This window comes from Condylostylus longicornis, unplaced genomic scaffold (genome assembly GCF_029603195.1).
Source record: "Condylostylus longicornis isolate FDR11 unplaced genomic scaffold, ASM2960319v2 ptg000005l, whole genome shotgun sequence".
NCBI classification, from domain to species: domain Eukaryota; kingdom Metazoa; phylum Arthropoda; class Insecta; order Diptera; family Dolichopodidae; genus Condylostylus; species Condylostylus longicornis.
Window position 1 is genome coordinate 6,456,712 of NW_026577974.1, and position 16,680 is coordinate 6,473,391.

The 16,680-nt window shown below is 24.4% G+C and overlaps 5 protein-coding genes across 5 annotated transcripts in view; 4 read left to right on the forward strand and 1 right to left on the reverse strand.

The window, feature by feature from the left end:
• The window catches only part of LOC129615379 (L-dopachrome tautomerase yellow-f2), a 29,701-nt gene extending 24,017 nt beyond the window's left edge, over positions 1–5,684 (forward strand). The window contains exons 2-4 of the mRNA XM_055530549.1: positions 1,383–1,534; positions 4,442–4,704; positions 4,776–5,684. Of these exons, the coding sequence (XP_055386524.1) occupies positions 1,383–1,534; positions 4,442–4,704; positions 4,776–5,453 (1,093 nt within the window). The 3' untranslated portion in view covers positions 5,454–5,684. The remainder of the gene's footprint in view (positions 1–1,382; positions 1,535–4,441; positions 4,705–4,775) is intronic.
• An 807-nt stretch (positions 5,685–6,491) lies between these two features.
• On the forward strand, positions 6,492–8,258 carry LOC129616055 (acidic fibroblast growth factor intracellular-binding protein). The gene is made up of 6 exons (XM_055531511.1): positions 6,492–6,680; positions 6,769–6,967; positions 7,044–7,271; positions 7,394–7,627; positions 7,686–7,754; positions 7,810–8,258. The coding sequence occupies exons 1-6, from the start codon at positions 6,596–6,598 to the stop codon at positions 8,072–8,074; spliced, it is 1,080 nt and encodes a 359-aa protein (XP_055387486.1). The 5' UTR covers positions 6,492–6,595; the 3' UTR covers positions 8,075–8,258.
• A 231-nt stretch (positions 8,259–8,489) lies between these two features.
• Positions 8,490–9,941, reverse strand: LOC129616223 (uncharacterized). The gene is made up of 2 exons (XM_055531757.1): positions 9,502–9,941; positions 8,490–9,410 (listed from the first exon to the last, which is right to left on the reverse strand). The coding sequence occupies exons 1-2, from the start codon at positions 9,862–9,864 to the stop codon at positions 8,544–8,546; spliced, it is 1,230 nt and encodes a 409-aa protein (XP_055387732.1). The 5' UTR covers positions 9,865–9,941; the 3' UTR covers positions 8,490–8,543.
• A 1,256-nt stretch (positions 9,942–11,197) lies between these two features.
• Positions 11,198–13,054, forward strand: LOC129616049 (uncharacterized). Its single transcript, XM_055531497.1, has 2 exons — positions 11,198–12,165; positions 12,300–13,054. Exons 1-2 carry the CDS (start codon positions 11,785–11,787, stop codon positions 12,939–12,941), a joined length of 1,023 nt encoding a protein of 340 aa, XP_055387472.1. The 5' UTR covers positions 11,198–11,784; the 3' UTR covers positions 12,942–13,054.
• A 407-nt stretch (positions 13,055–13,461) lies between these two features.
• Positions 13,462–16,144, forward strand: LOC129616137 (putative uncharacterized protein DDB_G0287457). The gene is made up of 5 exons (XM_055531617.1): positions 13,462–13,582; positions 14,019–14,080; positions 14,154–14,343; positions 14,411–15,148; positions 15,460–16,144. The coding sequence occupies exons 2-5, from the start codon at positions 14,058–14,060 to the stop codon at positions 16,117–16,119; spliced, it is 1,611 nt and encodes a 536-aa protein (XP_055387592.1). The 5' UTR covers positions 13,462–13,582; positions 14,019–14,057; the 3' UTR covers positions 16,120–16,144.
• Positions 16,145–16,680: the final 536 nt, after the last annotated feature.

Here is a 16,680-nt window from a genome sequence, read left to right on the forward strand (position 1 = left end):
GAACATTTATAGTTCAAGTGACTGACATTCATCTTTACCGACGATGATGATGATGATGACGACAAAACAACGACAATGAAAATGATTTTTTTTTTTTTTTGTTTTCATCCTTTTTAATATAGTAGTAACAATGATAATGAGGGTAACACAAGTCAAAATATTATAATACAGAGGCAAAAAAAAATAAAATAACAGAAACAAGGAGAGAAAAAGGTCATAGGCTGAACTCAAAAACTAAAATTAAGTTTAAAAGTAGAAAAACTTGCAAAAAATCATTCCAGGACCTAAAAATTAAAAGCAAAACAATAAAAATAGGAAAATAAAACACAATGTTATGATAGGCAGGATAATGAAGATATTTGAAACAATGAAATTTTTGTTAAGATATGAGAGGGATAAAGAAAAAGAATTGAAATAAAAATCAAAATAAAAGAGAAACTTTATTAAATAGTCATTAAATATAAAAAATTTATAGTTGACACAGTCACAAAGGCACTGTACTATAAAAGATGAGTAATAAAATCCGACTGCATCCTTAAATTTTTTCCTTTTTTTCTAATAAACTTTTATAGATAATTTTTATTATTGTTTTCAAGTAAATTATATTCGTAATTTGTATATAATTAATTAATTATTTTGATTGTTTTAATATTTAAATATTCTTTTTATATTAAAAAAGTATTGTTAAAGACAGTCAAATTAAAGAGGCGTTGAATTTAAATGAAAATTTTTATGATTTTGATTTATTGTGTGGTGATGATGATAACATTCAAGATTGATACGATATTCTTATATAACTAAAATATAAATATTACAATAGTTTATGTAATGAATATTTTGATTAATAATAGAGAAATAACATAATTATTAAGTAATACGATGAAGTTGTATAAATATGAAAAATAAATATTATATATAATATAAGAAATGGTTAAATAGATAGTTAAAATACTAGATTGTTAAAAAAGGAGAGAGTGTATAGTGGAAGAAAGAAGAAGAGAATATGTTAAAGAGACAAAATGTTGAAAATTTTGAAGAGCCCCAGTTGAGGCGCCAGTTTTATGTATAAACATACATGATGTTATATTAAAAAATTTGAAAACTATTGAAATTTTTGACATGTCCCGTCGGGCACCAATTCTTTATATATATAGATACATATTATAATTGTGTTATATTAAAAAATTTGAAAAATATTAAAATTCTTAAAATGACCCCAGTTCAGGCGCCAGATTTAATTTAATCTCTTTCTAATGATATATTACCTCTTTAAAATATTGATAAGAGAAATTGTAAAACAAAGAGAAAAATATTTCAATTCCGAAAAATATTTTTAATTAAATTTAATTTATAATTTTATTTTTTTTTTTTCTATTTTCTAGATGGAAAGCTGGTGTTGCATCATCATTAAATTATATTGATTTAAATAGTAAAGATAAATCACCAAAATTAAGACCATATCCAAGTTGGGAAGCAAATGAATTACCAATTGAAGGTGATGCACCAAAACTTGAAGATCGTATTCAAACAGCTGGTAAAATATATCATAAATTTCTTTAATTTTTTAAAATATATTTTGCATTTTTTCTTTATATATTTTAGGCAAATTTTTTTAAAAATATAAAAATAGTGGTGGGATTTTTTTATAAATATTACTCGTATGTGGTTTAGAATAAATAAATAGGGCTATTGAAAGAAGATGAAGTATAATTTTATAAGCATATTATGATCTTATTGAATTTGAATTATAAATTTTTGTACAAGGTATCTATGTATATGTTAATGTATATAAAAATACGTGTATTCGTAAGATATCTGGTAATAACTTTTTCTTCAGGGTATTTTTAAGCTTTTTTTTTAAATAATATGACATAGGTAATAATATAGGTATTATGTATTTTCTATGTAAAGGAAAGAAATTTAATTTTGGATTTTATTTTTCAAAATAATTTTTTTTAAATTGTTCATTTTTGTATAAAGAATTATTTTTAAAATGTTAAGGATTGCCATAGGTTTATTTTCATAATTTTAAATTTTAAAACCATGAATATAGTGCAGAAATACGCTTCTAGGGTACTACGAGTACAATATGTTCCCACTTTTATAATATAATATGTTTATAAATGACAATTATAATACAATATGTTCCCACATATTCAAACAAACTCCGAAATTAGGATGCCTTTTAAATTAAAAATATTAATTCAATACGAGAATAAAATTAATTGTGTAAAAATTTATTTTATATAATGAATTAAAATCGATTTAATTTAGAAAATATTTTTTAGAATTAGTAATTTCAATATTGAAAATAATTTATAATACTTGAGAATTTGTTAAAAGCATTTCGATTGCAATGCAATTTTAATGTATAGTTAAACATTTTTTGACAAATGCCCGAGAATTAATTTACGAAATTAACAGAATTCACAAAATTTTTAAATAAATTTAATAAATTTCCCGGCAAAAGATGGCATTCAAATCCGCACATGAAATAAATTAAAACGCAATCAAAAGATATTCTCACTAGTCACTACTCTTCTTGCTCTCTAGTCTCTATTACTGATTTGACACGATTCATTCCGACAACGACATTGTACTTGTACAAATAGTATTTACGAATACGATAGCGCATATATAAATGCATTTAAAATTCCTTAATATAATTTGGCAAGCTTACAATAATATTAACCATATGAATATAAATGATTTGGAATTTCAGTTACTATACTGCACATAGTTTACATTTTTACAATAAATAATCCTTTACAACGTATCATATAGGTATATGCCGCATTTACATTATACAAAATTTTATTAATTTATCCTTTTCAACATCATATGCTGCCATTCTTGACTCCGTATACACAAAAATTACGTTATGTTGACCTAAAAAAAAAAAAATCTTTTTTTTTTTGTAATAATAAATATTTGAGAAAATTTAAACGCTTAATGTGTGTAAATATTTTAGAAAAATTTGTTTTGCTTTTGCCAACATTTTTCAACATGTTCGCCTATACGTATGCAATATTGAATTTATTTATGTACTTTTGCTTCTTTTACACTGCGTTTTAAATTAAGTAGAAAATTTAAAAAAAAAATGAGGAATTTTTTTTTTTAATTTGCAGTAAATTTATCCCCTTATTATGATCGGTGAAGCGAATGACATTTTTAGCAAAACATGAAAATTTTAAGCGCCATGAGTTGTCAAAACTCTCTAAATGACAAAATGAATATTCTGTGTGACAAGTTTGACAAATAAAATTAAAAATCTAAACAAGTAATTTTTTTATCGCATTTTTTTTTTTTAGTGACTTGAGCTGGCAACATTTTGGACCTGACGAACAAAATATTCGCCAAGTTCGATTCGCTAAGTTTATTCGATTTACTAAGCCATTCGCTTCGTCGATCATATTAACGGCAATATTTAAAATTTTAAGAGGTTTAAGAACGGAAGCCAACATTATTTAAGGACAATGAAAATTATGTTGAAATTATTAAAGTTTCTACACAGTTTCACTTTAGATTTGGTGAAGGAATAAAATTAAATTTAAAAAAAAAAATACACAAATATTTTAAATTAAATATTTTCAATTCTAGGATAATTGAAAAAAAAAAATCTGAAATTGGACAAACATAAAAGAATTCCGAAATAAAACTTAAGCACAACAATGTACATACTTATAACTTGATTATACATGCACTTAGAACCTATTTACAAATTACAAAAAAACAATTGTTTACTCTGTATATACAAACATAATTTAATTACTGGGAAAGAGAGGACTGAAACAGGATACATTTTAAATTTTGGATTATTGGAACTAATTTTGACATATAAATTATTACAAGTTTGACTGAAAACTATATACATACTTGTAACACAAACATTACATACTTAATTACTTTATAATATTTTCAGATTGTAATAGAAAACCATGTGAATTTCATATGATTAAATCTCAATCACAATGGTTCTTTGGAAAAGGACATAATTATCATTTTGGATTTACAGTAACTGATAAATTAGTTAAGAAAGTTCCTCGAGGTATTTTTACTTACATATATAGAACCATTTGACATCCCAACCCATATATACCTTTTACTAGCAGCTTCTCACTTCTATATTTTTATGAATTATTTAAAAACTGACCGATGTATGGTACACGCAGATGTGAAATTTACATGAAAATAAAACGCATTTTTCTGCTCCCATTTCCAAACAAATTTTATCAACTTGTTCCTAAAAAAGAAAGCACAAAATCCATTTCCAATATTGTAATAAAATATGTAGGTCTACCTTACCCCCAATAACTGACGATTGGATTATTAAAATTTTAAAAACTGATTATGATTTTAAAAAACTCAAAAATTAAAAATTAAATTATTAAGATAAATAAGATTCCAATATTAATTACATTTATATTTAAATTTTTTTTAGCTGGACGTGATCATGCTGCCAAACCAGTTGCTGTCGGTGATGGTCTAAAAGATAATTCAACAATTATATCAACATTCCGTGTTCAAGCTGATGAATGTAATCGTTTATGGGTAATGGATACTGGTTTAGCTGATATATTAGGGAAACCAAATCAAATAGCACCACCAGCTATTGTTGTATTCGATTTAAAAACAGATCAATTACTTAGACGTTATGATATTCCAAAAGAGCAAATTAAAGAAGATACATTTTTTGCTAATATTGTAAATACTAAATTACTAATATATAATAAAATTGCTGCTTTATTTCTCTAACCTACTACTTTAATTTTTAGGTTGTTGAAAGTGATGCCGATGATTGTGGAAATTCTTTTGCATATGTACCAGATCTTGGAAGTTATGGTTTAGTTGTTTATTCATTAAATGAAAATAAATCATGGCGTGTTAAACATAATTTCTTCCATTTTGATCCATTAAATGGAGATTTTAATATTGGTGGTGTTAATTTCCAATGGACTGATGGTTTATTTGCTTTAGCTATTGGTGATAAAAAATCAGATGGTACACGTGATATATGGTTCCATCCGTTAGCAAGTACAAAAGAATTTGTTGTATCAAATAAAGTTTTACAAAATGAAACTCATGTTACCGGTCTTAATTATTATTATGATTTTAAATTAATTGGTGATCGTGGTTTAAATGGTCAAAGTTCAGCTGAAGTATATGATAAAAAAACACAAAATATTTTTTATACACAATTAAATAAAGATGCAATTGGTTGTTGGAATACAAATAAAGAATATAGACCAGATTCAGCTGGTTTAGTTGATTCAGATAGTAATGCATTAATATTCCCAAATGATCTTAAAGTTGATAAAAATGGTAATTTATGGGTATTATCAGATCGTTTGCCAAATTTCATTTATAAAACATTAGACAATGATGATGTTAATTATAGAATAATGAGAGGTACAACATCAGAAATTATTAAAGGTACACCATGTGAAAATTGAAAGGAAAATATGTTTAAATACATAAATGCGTTGGAAAATTAAAAAAATTTTTTAAATGTGATTTAAATTTTTTTTTATATTTTGTAAATTTTGTAGATTTAAGTTTTTTATAATTGTAACACCTTTTTTTTTCATAAAATGTGTAATTTAATACATTCGATTTGTACCTATTTGTACCGATTCGTAACTGTAATGAAAATAAATTTTAAAAAAAGCATTTTGTAAGATAAATATTAAGAAATTTTTTATTGTTTATTGTATGAACTGCAAATAACAAAGAGGAATTTGTCCCTTTTTAAATGAATAATATTAATATCAAACCTTAAAATGGTTTTTAATAAAACACTGGCAAGTTAGAGCCCCCGTGGAAGTTAATTATGTGTCTAGATTTGCAACTTGTTATCCGTAATATTATAAGAGAAGCAAGTATAAGTAACAATATGAGCTATGGAGGGTCATTTAATAACGGTAACATTGTAAAAATTTAGGAACAATTCATAAAATTTTCTTCAAACTAAGCCAATTTTACGAACAAAAAGAGAATAGCAATAATATTTTAAAATTAATGAAGAAGGGAACTCTGTTATTAAGTTTATGAACTATTAAACTTTTAGATATTTAGATTAAAACATATAGCGACATCTATTAATCAATCGATTCCACAATAAATTAATCGTATGAAATCAATTTTGCAATTTAAAAAATTAGATGAATTGAATTTAAAACAATTTCTAATTTAAAATTGCAAAATTTATTGTGGATTATCTAAATATTTTAAATTATATAAGACTACAAATTTATATGGTACGGATACTGATTAATTTATCGTTGACACGAATCAAATACAATAATTTTACAATAATAATTTACGATTAAAATTTTAACAAATTTATTTTTATCATAGACACAAACTATTTGGAATCATGAAAATTGGCATCACTGTATTTCCTATATTTTTGACATTTCTTATTTTCTTTCATTTAACAACAAAAATAATGACATATTATTATTTTGATTTAGAAATTTTTGACAGCTACAGAGAATAACAAAATTTTTATAACAAAGTTATAAAATTTTTACCTTAAAGAATTTGAAATATACTTGTAATTAATAAAAATAATAATTATAAGAAATTACCAAATATGTTTGCTGAAGTTGATGTTTTCATTAGCAATTATACTTTAGTAGATCCCGAAATATATCAGTTATGGATTGAAGGATATTCTTGTAAGCATATACCATACATAAAATTTTATTTTTTTTTTTGTAAATTTTGAATTTCTTGAAAAAATTCTTATTTAAAAAAAAATTATAGCTAGTGATGCTGTTTCATTTTTAAAACAAAAAGGATTTGATCAATTTATGGGCGCACCATTAGAATTAATTGCTTCAGATGTTTTAGATCATTATCGTACTTATTCTTTAATTGAACGTTTATTATATACACCAACAAAACTTCAAGAGCAACCTTCATTTCAATTAGAACCACAAACAAGAAATTTATTAATTGAAAAGTAAAGAAATTGTACATATTTATATTTATCAATTATTAAAATCGGAATCGAAATAAATTTAGAATAATATTTTTAGATATTATTCATTAGATGATAGTGTTGCACGAGAAATTCTTGGTAAAAAATTAACATCAAGATATCGTAAAGATTTAGATGAGGTTTCTGATAGAACATGCGTCCGCCTAAAATCATGTAGACGGCAATTTGATAATGTAAAAAGAGTGTATAAGGCAGTAGAAGAAATGCCCGGCAATATAACAAATAATATTAAACAATTATTTTTATTACCGGATGAATTGGCAAAGTAAGAATTCGTAGAGTACTTAAATCAAGTTATAATCAAAAATTTTACAAGATAGTATTTACTATCTTTTAAATAATTTGATATTTATCTCCTTATAATCAAATTAAAATTTTTAATTGTAGAAAATACGCTACCGTTGTATTTCTAGCCTGTTTACGTTTTGAAACAACAAAAAGAAGATTATCATATTTAACATTCTCAGATTTCTTTGATTGTTCACAAGCTATAATGACATTTTGGACATACACATATCAACATTCTGGTCCAGAATATTATGATACAGAAATGGATAAGGAATTTCTATTAGATCTTCGAGAATTAAGATTTTTATTGGATAAAGAAAAAGAAATAAAACAGTATGTAAAAATAATAATAAAATTATTTTCTATCTAAAGAAAATTTGAATTATTTCAGTCTTGTTTCGCTGAGGCTTAAACCGGTTTTATTGGAAAAAACTTATCATGAATTAGATACAAATTTTAGGTTAGTAAATGAATTTTTTTATTTTGTGAAATTCTAAGAATTATTTTATTTTTAGATCATATTGGAGATCATTAATAACAATTGCATGTAATTTACATAGAACTCGTGAATTACGTTGTATATTTGTAGAATTTGCTGAAAAATTAATTGATCCATGGCGTACAAATAATTGGAATTTAGATCAAGTAAAGCAATTTTTACCAGCAGTTACACAAAGTGTATTAGATTTAGAAATATCAAGGGATCAAGAGACAAGATGTTTATGGGATAGATATATGCAAGTTGTTAGCATATGTTTAGTAAAAATGTTCCACAATTAAAATATAAATTATTTTGCAATAATTCACAAAATTTCGTCACAATTTTTCAAATAGCTAATAAGATTTAATTATGTATTTTATTAGAAAAATTAATTTAAGATTAAAATTAATATAATATGTATGTACATTACATAATTTTCCTCCATGTATCACTCAATACTCTGGTCCTTAAACATTTTTCGTTTTTTTTTGCTTTTCTTTGGCTTTTAATAGAGAAAAGGAACATTTATGTAATAAATATGTTTGTCATAATATTCAAAGCATTTTTATTTACATCTTAAGAGAAGAAAATTATAATTTATGTACAAGAGCTTTTCGGCGCAAAGCAACTATTCAATATTCAAAGTCCAAATATAACACGAAAATTACAAATACATAACTTGTTTTCCATAACTTAAATTGAAACTTAATGTAAATAGGTTCCCAATTTTACTTAAAATATTCCTGCCTTTTATTTTATATTTAAATATTAATGTTTACCTAAGAAACCAGATAAATCAAAAGATAAAGTTCCTTTACCCATTGCTTTTAATTTTGCCTGAGATAAAAGTAATTGAAATTGAACTTGTAAACTGTATGCATCAGCCTTAGGGATTTTTTTTAATTGCATTGCAACACTTTTAGCGAATGCATCAAATTCATCTTCATCATCTTCACTAGCCTTATTATGTGAATTATCGTATATAGTTGTTGAATTTTGATTTTGTACTGTATCAGATTGTAACATTGTTAGATTCACAGAACCTCCATGATGATCAGGTATTGATGAAGTTGTATTTACATCTGCTTTTATATTAGAAATTGATTGTACAGATATTGGAACTGAATTTGTTGTTTGTTGACTAATTGGTATCATATTAAATGATATTTGATTTAATGATTGTTGTTGCTGTGACTGAGTTGTTGTAACTGATTGTTGATTATGTTCTTCGGAGGGAAATTTCTTTTCTTCTAGAACAGGAATTCCAGTTGATTCAGAATCGGTTTTGATTCGTTTCAAAGGTACTTCTATTTTTTTCGTTTCAGTTTTACGAGATTGAATTTTTTCTTGTTTAATTGTTAAAGGATTTTTAATTTGAATCTCTTGTAATTGTTGTTGTTGTGGTTGTTGTTCATGTGGTGGTTGCTGTTGAACTTCCAAAACATGTAATTGAAGTTCTTGATCTTCATTTTCAGCATAATTTGTTATTTGTGATTTTGGACATTCATACAATTCATATTGTGCATATTCTTCTTTTGGGAATCCAACATTACTTACTTCACCATCATTTTCAAAATTTTCACTTTCAACTGGTGGTGGTAAATCTTTATTGGGATCTTTAAAAACATCACCATGCTAAAAATAGCATTAAAATTAAAATTAAATCATGTCGTCGTTAATTTCTTAATTTATTCGAAAATTAATGATTTTTAAATATAAAACTCACCAAATACGATTTTTCTACTACATAATTTCGTAAAAAACTGTCAGCTAAATGAAACCATCCCAAATGTGTCTGAAATTTTTCACCATTCTTTAATCTTAATCTCACCTTTCTTCTTTCATAAAGGTATGTTGAACGTAATGCCCGTACTTTTAATACAACATAACGGGAATCAAATCCAGTTATATTCATAGCACTTGCTATGCTTTCTAAAGCATTTTGACGTTCTGCTTTATCTTTATATGCAGCATCTGTGTGATCCCAAAGGCATCTATAATTGCGATAAAGTTTTAAAAATTTTTTTGTTGTTGCAATATCCCATTTTTCAAGTGAACCAAGTCCTAAATTTCCTGATTTTGTTGTCATTTTTAAATTAGTTTTTACAATGGAAAATTGAATATTGTTTATGCCTTGTCAAATATTTAAAAAAAAAAAAGATAAGAATTTCAATGCCTCGATAATAATTATTATCACCTCGAAAGAGACTCAACAACTAGAGGAGAAATACTGACGAGACAACTGAAATATCGTTGATATTTTGTACTTACTTAAAAGTATGAGTATTTTATGTAAAATATGGTTAAATGTAGTTGGTATACAAACACATGAGCACTAACGTAATTGTATTATCATAGTGTCAGAAAACTATCTCTATTAATTGTCATGGTATTGAATACACATCATTTTACTAGTATCACTTATTATTATAAAATTTACCACATTATAGTTATTGCAAATTTAACAAATGACAGCAACAGTAAATTATAAAGCACTTTGATTTTTTTTCAGTTTTTTTTTTCTCATCGAATTTCATTGTTTTTGTTTTTGTTTATAATGATAGTATTTCTACTAGCATTAAAGTTATTGTAAACTTGTTTCATTTATAAAAAATTACTGTCCTAAAATTTTGTAAATTAGAAATATAACTGCAAAAATATTTACTGTTTTAACATTAACAAAATATTTTATTTCGAAACTTGGTGAGTATATCGCTTTTGAAATTGATCATTGAAGAATCGGCAAATATTTCATTTCTTTAACGTTTACCAAATGTTCGCCAATTATATAGTGCTTAAGTTTTTAAAAACCCATGATTCCATTTCGCAAACTAATACCAATTGTTTTTTAAACCGTTTTAATTTTAAATAAAGTAAAATATTGAAAATTACTGCCGCAATACAAAAAAAAATATGAGACAATAAATTCAGAATGTTAAAAGTTTTGAAAGTAATTATGAATGGTTAAGCCAGCATAAAACATCCATAACAATATTATTGACAGTATTCTCTGACCAGTGCTCCAACAATACAATCTCACAAAATCACAACTCACAACACAATCCGCTTTCATTTACTTTACTCTCTTTACTTAAAATTAAGAATAATAATTTTAATTTCTGAGACAATAAAAATTCAACACTAAAATTATTCATGACAAGTGACATGACAACTTATTATTGTGTTGGAGAAATTGTCTGTAAAATGAGAGAAAAAAAAATTTATGCCGTAGTAGTAAACAAAATAATAATATTAAAAATATCAAAATGCAAATATATTTTTTACTCGCACGAAAATATTTTACTCTTTTTCCTTGTCTCTCTTCAATAATCTAAAGCAAAAATCAATTTTATATTCATCTTTTTCTTAATGTCAATAATAAATAATTTTGGCATTTAAGTTAAAAACTTTGAGTGATAAGCTTGTGTTTATTTTTTTCATTCATTGTCAAATTTAATATTAATTCTGGTCTTGTAAATTTTAATTTTATTACAAAAAATTTAGAAATGCAATTGAACAGAATTAAATGAAAATTCAAAATTTGTGAAAAATTGAATAAGAAATTTTATTGCCAAAATTATAACCTATAATAATATTAACACCAGACATGCCAAAGCTTAAAAGAAAATTTTATATTAAATAAATTTTATTTGGAAAAATTTTATGCTTGAAAAAAGAAGAAAATTTGTTTGTTATAGATGCTTCAAATTTTGAATCTGCGAAAATTTGCTTGTTCAGTGCCCTGAGTACTGCGGTATATAACAGTAGATAATCATCTTTCAATAAGAATATTGGATCAAGGATACATTTTAGATTTATAATCTATGCGAATGCTAATGAGCATATTAAAATTATTAAAATTTTATAAATAAGATTTCGTTTAAAAGATTTACATATTTTCAACCAAGATTTACACACATCACTTAACCAACATTATTATTGATTTTGTTCAAGTTTATCACATTTTGTGAATTTACTTAATTGTAAAGTAAATCTTTAAGAAATTTTAATGTCTTCAGATAAACATAGCAATATTAGAAGAAGAATAAAATCAAAAATTAAATCATTCCCGAAATGGGACTCAGCAACAACTATAAAATTTCTAAAGCTTTATCAGAAACATGAATCTTTATGGAATAAAAAACATCCACTTTATCCAGACAGAGGTGTTCGAATGAATTGTTTGCGCGATATAAGAGACAAAATGAAATTACCAGGTTTTGATATACCGTTAGTAATAACAAAAATCAATATCGTAAGAACAATGTATGCAAAAGAATGTAGAAAAATGCAACAATATTTACAATCTGGTGAAGAATATAATACACAACTGGAATGGTTCGAATATGCAGACGCTTTTTTAAAAGATATTGTACAACATAGAGGAACGGTAAACCATTTTTGAATAAAATTTTATTAAGTAACCAACTAAATTTTTTGTAGAATCTTTTAAACTCCTCTATTATTATTATATTTTTTGGTTTTTTTTGCATATTTTTAAATGATAATTTTAAAAATTTTTAGATTGCTGATAACAAAATAATGTATGCTAAAAGCATTTTAAAGTCATGTGATAAAAATCGACTATCATTAAATATGGTAGATGATTATAGATCTGATGACGGAACAAAAGGAAGTTTAATGACATCAAATGAAACTGATGATGAAAATTTTAATCAATATTCTGATACAAGTTCTATTGAAATAAAAAATGAAGCAGTTAATGATTGGCCACCGATAACATCTAATATAATAAATAAATCTAGAATAAAGAATGAAGAACAAAATAATTTAAATTCAGAATTTAATATGGAATATGATCCTGGATTATCAGAAGAATATATGGTAGCTGATGGTAATGCAAATACTGATTATGATGATGATTCTAATTTATTATGTGTAACACCACCTGAAGCACGTTCAAATAAAAATATTTATTCCAAATATAATAATGTAGAAGTTGAATATAATAATACACAAAATCATAATATTCAGAATAAAAATAATTTTAATATTGAAGATGAATTTGATATATTTGGTAAAAGTATATCAAATCAATTAAAAAAATTACCCTTAAATAAAGCTTATGAATTAGAATTTAAGATTCAACATTTAGTAACAAATGCAAAATTGGAAGCAATTGGAAGAGAACCAATTCATTTGTAAAAATTAAGAGGAAATATTGTTGCTGAAAAATTTAATGTCGTAACATTATATTATTATTATATTTTAATATTATCGCCATTTATAATATTATTATTATTTATTTGTTTCAAAAAAAAAAAAAAATTTAATATACATAACTAGAAAAATATAATTATAAGAAAAACCGATTTTTTTTTTTTAGTTTTTATTTGAGGTTAAGATTGATTTTAAAATTCACCACAAAATTGAGAGAATAAAATTTTGTTTTGAATATTTTTCATGTTAAGCACACAAGTAAAATGACATTTCAATTTACAATTCCAACAGCAATTTTCTATTATAGAAATTTTAAGTAAGAGAGCAAATTGAGTAACTCTTTAATTGAAAATAGATAATATTCATTTACTTGCATGCAAGTAAATATTCAATTTCTCTTTCTTACTTATTCGTTTAATACAAAATTTATCTTCTATTTTTCCTTTTCTAATTTTGAAGAAACAATAATAATAATATTTATTTGTTATTATTTAGTCTGAAAACTCTGGATTTTACAGACGTGTTTTTCATTTTATAAAAATTCGATTAAAATTAAAAATCTTAAACAAATAAAAAAGTTAGAGAAATTCTATTTTATTATAAGTTTTTTTAACCTGGTTGCATAGGTAAATATATATAGTCAAAATACTTAGTATCTAATTATCTAATGTGAATTTTCTCGTAAATCCCATCTGGAATCTTTGAGCGTATGAGTTGCTATCCAGTTCCTTGTTCCTTTATACGTATCACCAAATATACTAGCACAACCCTTAGCGAATACAGAGTTACTGTTTTCATTAATGAAACTATTTATTAATTTTATAATATAAAATCCAATCCTGATACAAGCGAAAAGAGTTGTAGGTACAATATGAAACGTGTAGTTATACTATTCGGTTCATTCAATTCGTAATTCATACATACATACATACTTGTATTAATTACCCCATTTAAATTACTATCACTCCAATTCTGTGGTTGATTCTCTTCAAAAACTTTTTCTAATAATTCTCTAATGTTTAAGATTTTTGCTTAACAAAACAATTAATATTTATTTTTTAGAACTATTTATCAACAGTTGCATTATTTAACATAAAAACAATGGAAAAAGTGGAAAATAAAAGGTAAGTAGGTACCTTATCTACACCAAGTTTGGCTGCTTTCTAAATTTTTAAAATTCGTTCTTTCTTACATAAGTAATCTTAAATCAAGGACTACAAATCCAAAACAATTTCGGGCAATGATCGATCTAATGAAAAAATATCCAAAAATAGAAGAAAATGGTAATCAAAGAACTTCCCAAGATGTTCTATACTTCTGGAAAAATTTATCCATACATTTAAATGCAATGGGACCACCAAAAAAAGATGTAACGCAATGGAAAAAGGTTCAGATAATTACATTTTTTTTTACATTCAAAAATTAATAAATTTAATTGTTAATTTTAATTTTAGGTTTGGGCTGATTATAAATATGTTTTAAGGAAAAAATTGCTCGCCCAAAAGAAACTAAATATGATGAACATGAATAAAAAAATTAAATTCACTCCTTTAGAAAGAGAAGCTATGCAATTATCTTTATTTGAATATTATCAAGAAAAGTCAAATCAAGTTAAAATTTTTACAATTCCAAAAGTTGGTTCTACAGAAAATGAAAATAATTCGTACATTGAAAATGCTGAAGCAATTGATGATAGAATTAATTATGAAAACAATGATGAATCTTTATTTCCAATTGAATTTTTTTCAACTCCAAGAAGTGATTCAACAGAAAATGAAGATATTACAATCATAGAAAATATTGAAGTTGTTGATAGAATAAATGAAGAAAATAATGATGATTCTTTAAATCCAAGTTTAACTGATTCACATTCGGAAAGTAAAACTGGTGGAGTTAAGAGAAAATACAAATATAATTTTGAAAATCGAAGCAATTGTCAGGAGAAATTACATGAAAGCTTTTCATCAAGTATCTCTCAACAGAATAATAATCAACAAGATAATAAAATTGATAATAAGGAGTTGAATGCATCATTAGGAAAATTATATGAACAAAATAAAATCACAAATAGAATCTTGCAAGAGCAGTTGTATGAAATGAAACGTCATAATAAATTGATTGAAGAACTTGCTAAAAGAAAAACTCATATGCAATCCAAGATACTAGATTTAAAATTACAAAAATTAAAAAAGGTTTGGTTTTTATTCATTTTTTTATATGTAGTCTAAAATTTACTTTTTATTGTAAGAAAGGTTTTTAGAGAACTCATATAGTTTTTATCCTTAAAAGTTATCATGGTCCAGGTTTTGAAAAATGATTTTCTTTCATCGGTTCTTTATTGTGTTCCGAATGAAAATAAGACGCAACGAGGGCATGGTTCATGTCGTCGGTTGTGGCCATTATAAAATTTTTAAATTATTTGAAATGTTCTATAATAAAGAAAAAAATTATATTTTAATCTGTCACCTTAAAAAATTGATGTTTTGTAATTGTAAATTTTCAGATTGGCATTAATAGTGAATTAAAGAATGTATTCGAAACCAGAACAACAATTATTGATGAAGATGATAACCAACATATTAATAACAATGACTCCAATTCAAGTTTTATTGAAGGTGAAAATGAAATAATTGATGATATTCCAACTAGTTCTTCCTATATACGAAAGCAAATAACTTGTACAAATGATAATGAAGAAGCTATAGAAAAAATAGAATTGGAAAATAATGAAGAAGAAATTTCTATAATTGATATAAAGAATGAAACTATTAACGATACCATAACAGATACTTTGGATTCGAGAAGATGTTCTAAAATAAATTCTATAGAAAAGAATTATTCAAATTCAAAAAATAATGATCTAAAATTACAGAAACAAAATAATAATATTAATTATGATAAAGACTCCAATTTCTTATGTTCAACACATCCAAAACCGCCCCGTTGTAATTCAAATGTTAGTTGTAAATTCAATGATATTCGAAACAATTATGATCACTGTCATAATAACTGTGAACATGAATTAGAAATATTTGGTAAAAGTGTTGGAAAACAATTAATGAATTTACCTTTAGATAAAGCTTATGAATTAGAATTTAAGATTCAACATTTGTTAACGAATGCAAAATTACTATTAATTAAAAAAAATCCAATTAGCTTATAAAGTAGAATGTAATCTTTAAAAAAATTTAATGGTATTGCATTTCTATAATGTTCATTATATACGTATACATATTCTCAAATTAATTTCTGGCTAAATAATTATAAAAGTAGCTCTCTTGTAAGATTTCTTATTTGTATGCCATAAAAATTAGAGAAAAATTATTTATGCTACTTATTAAATTAATAAATTTAAAAATTAAATTGCAAATTTTTATAATTGAATTAAAGTGAAAAAATTTTTAATTTTGAAAATTATTTTAGGTTTACAATATTATATTCCAAAATTGATACATATTTTTACTGTGTCACAGTATGTAACAGTTCAGGCTGGTAGTTTTAGTGCATTGAATAATAAATATTCTAAAATAGTTAATTTTACTGTAACAATTTTGTAATGCTTGGATTTCTTGAATAATAATCTGTAAAATTTCGAATTAAACTACAAAATTTACTCAAAAATTTTCTAATCCTGATGAAGTGAACAAATTTTTAAATTATTTATTAAGTACAAGATGTGATAACCACCTACTATTAAAATTTATTGAATTATTTTTTCTTTGGC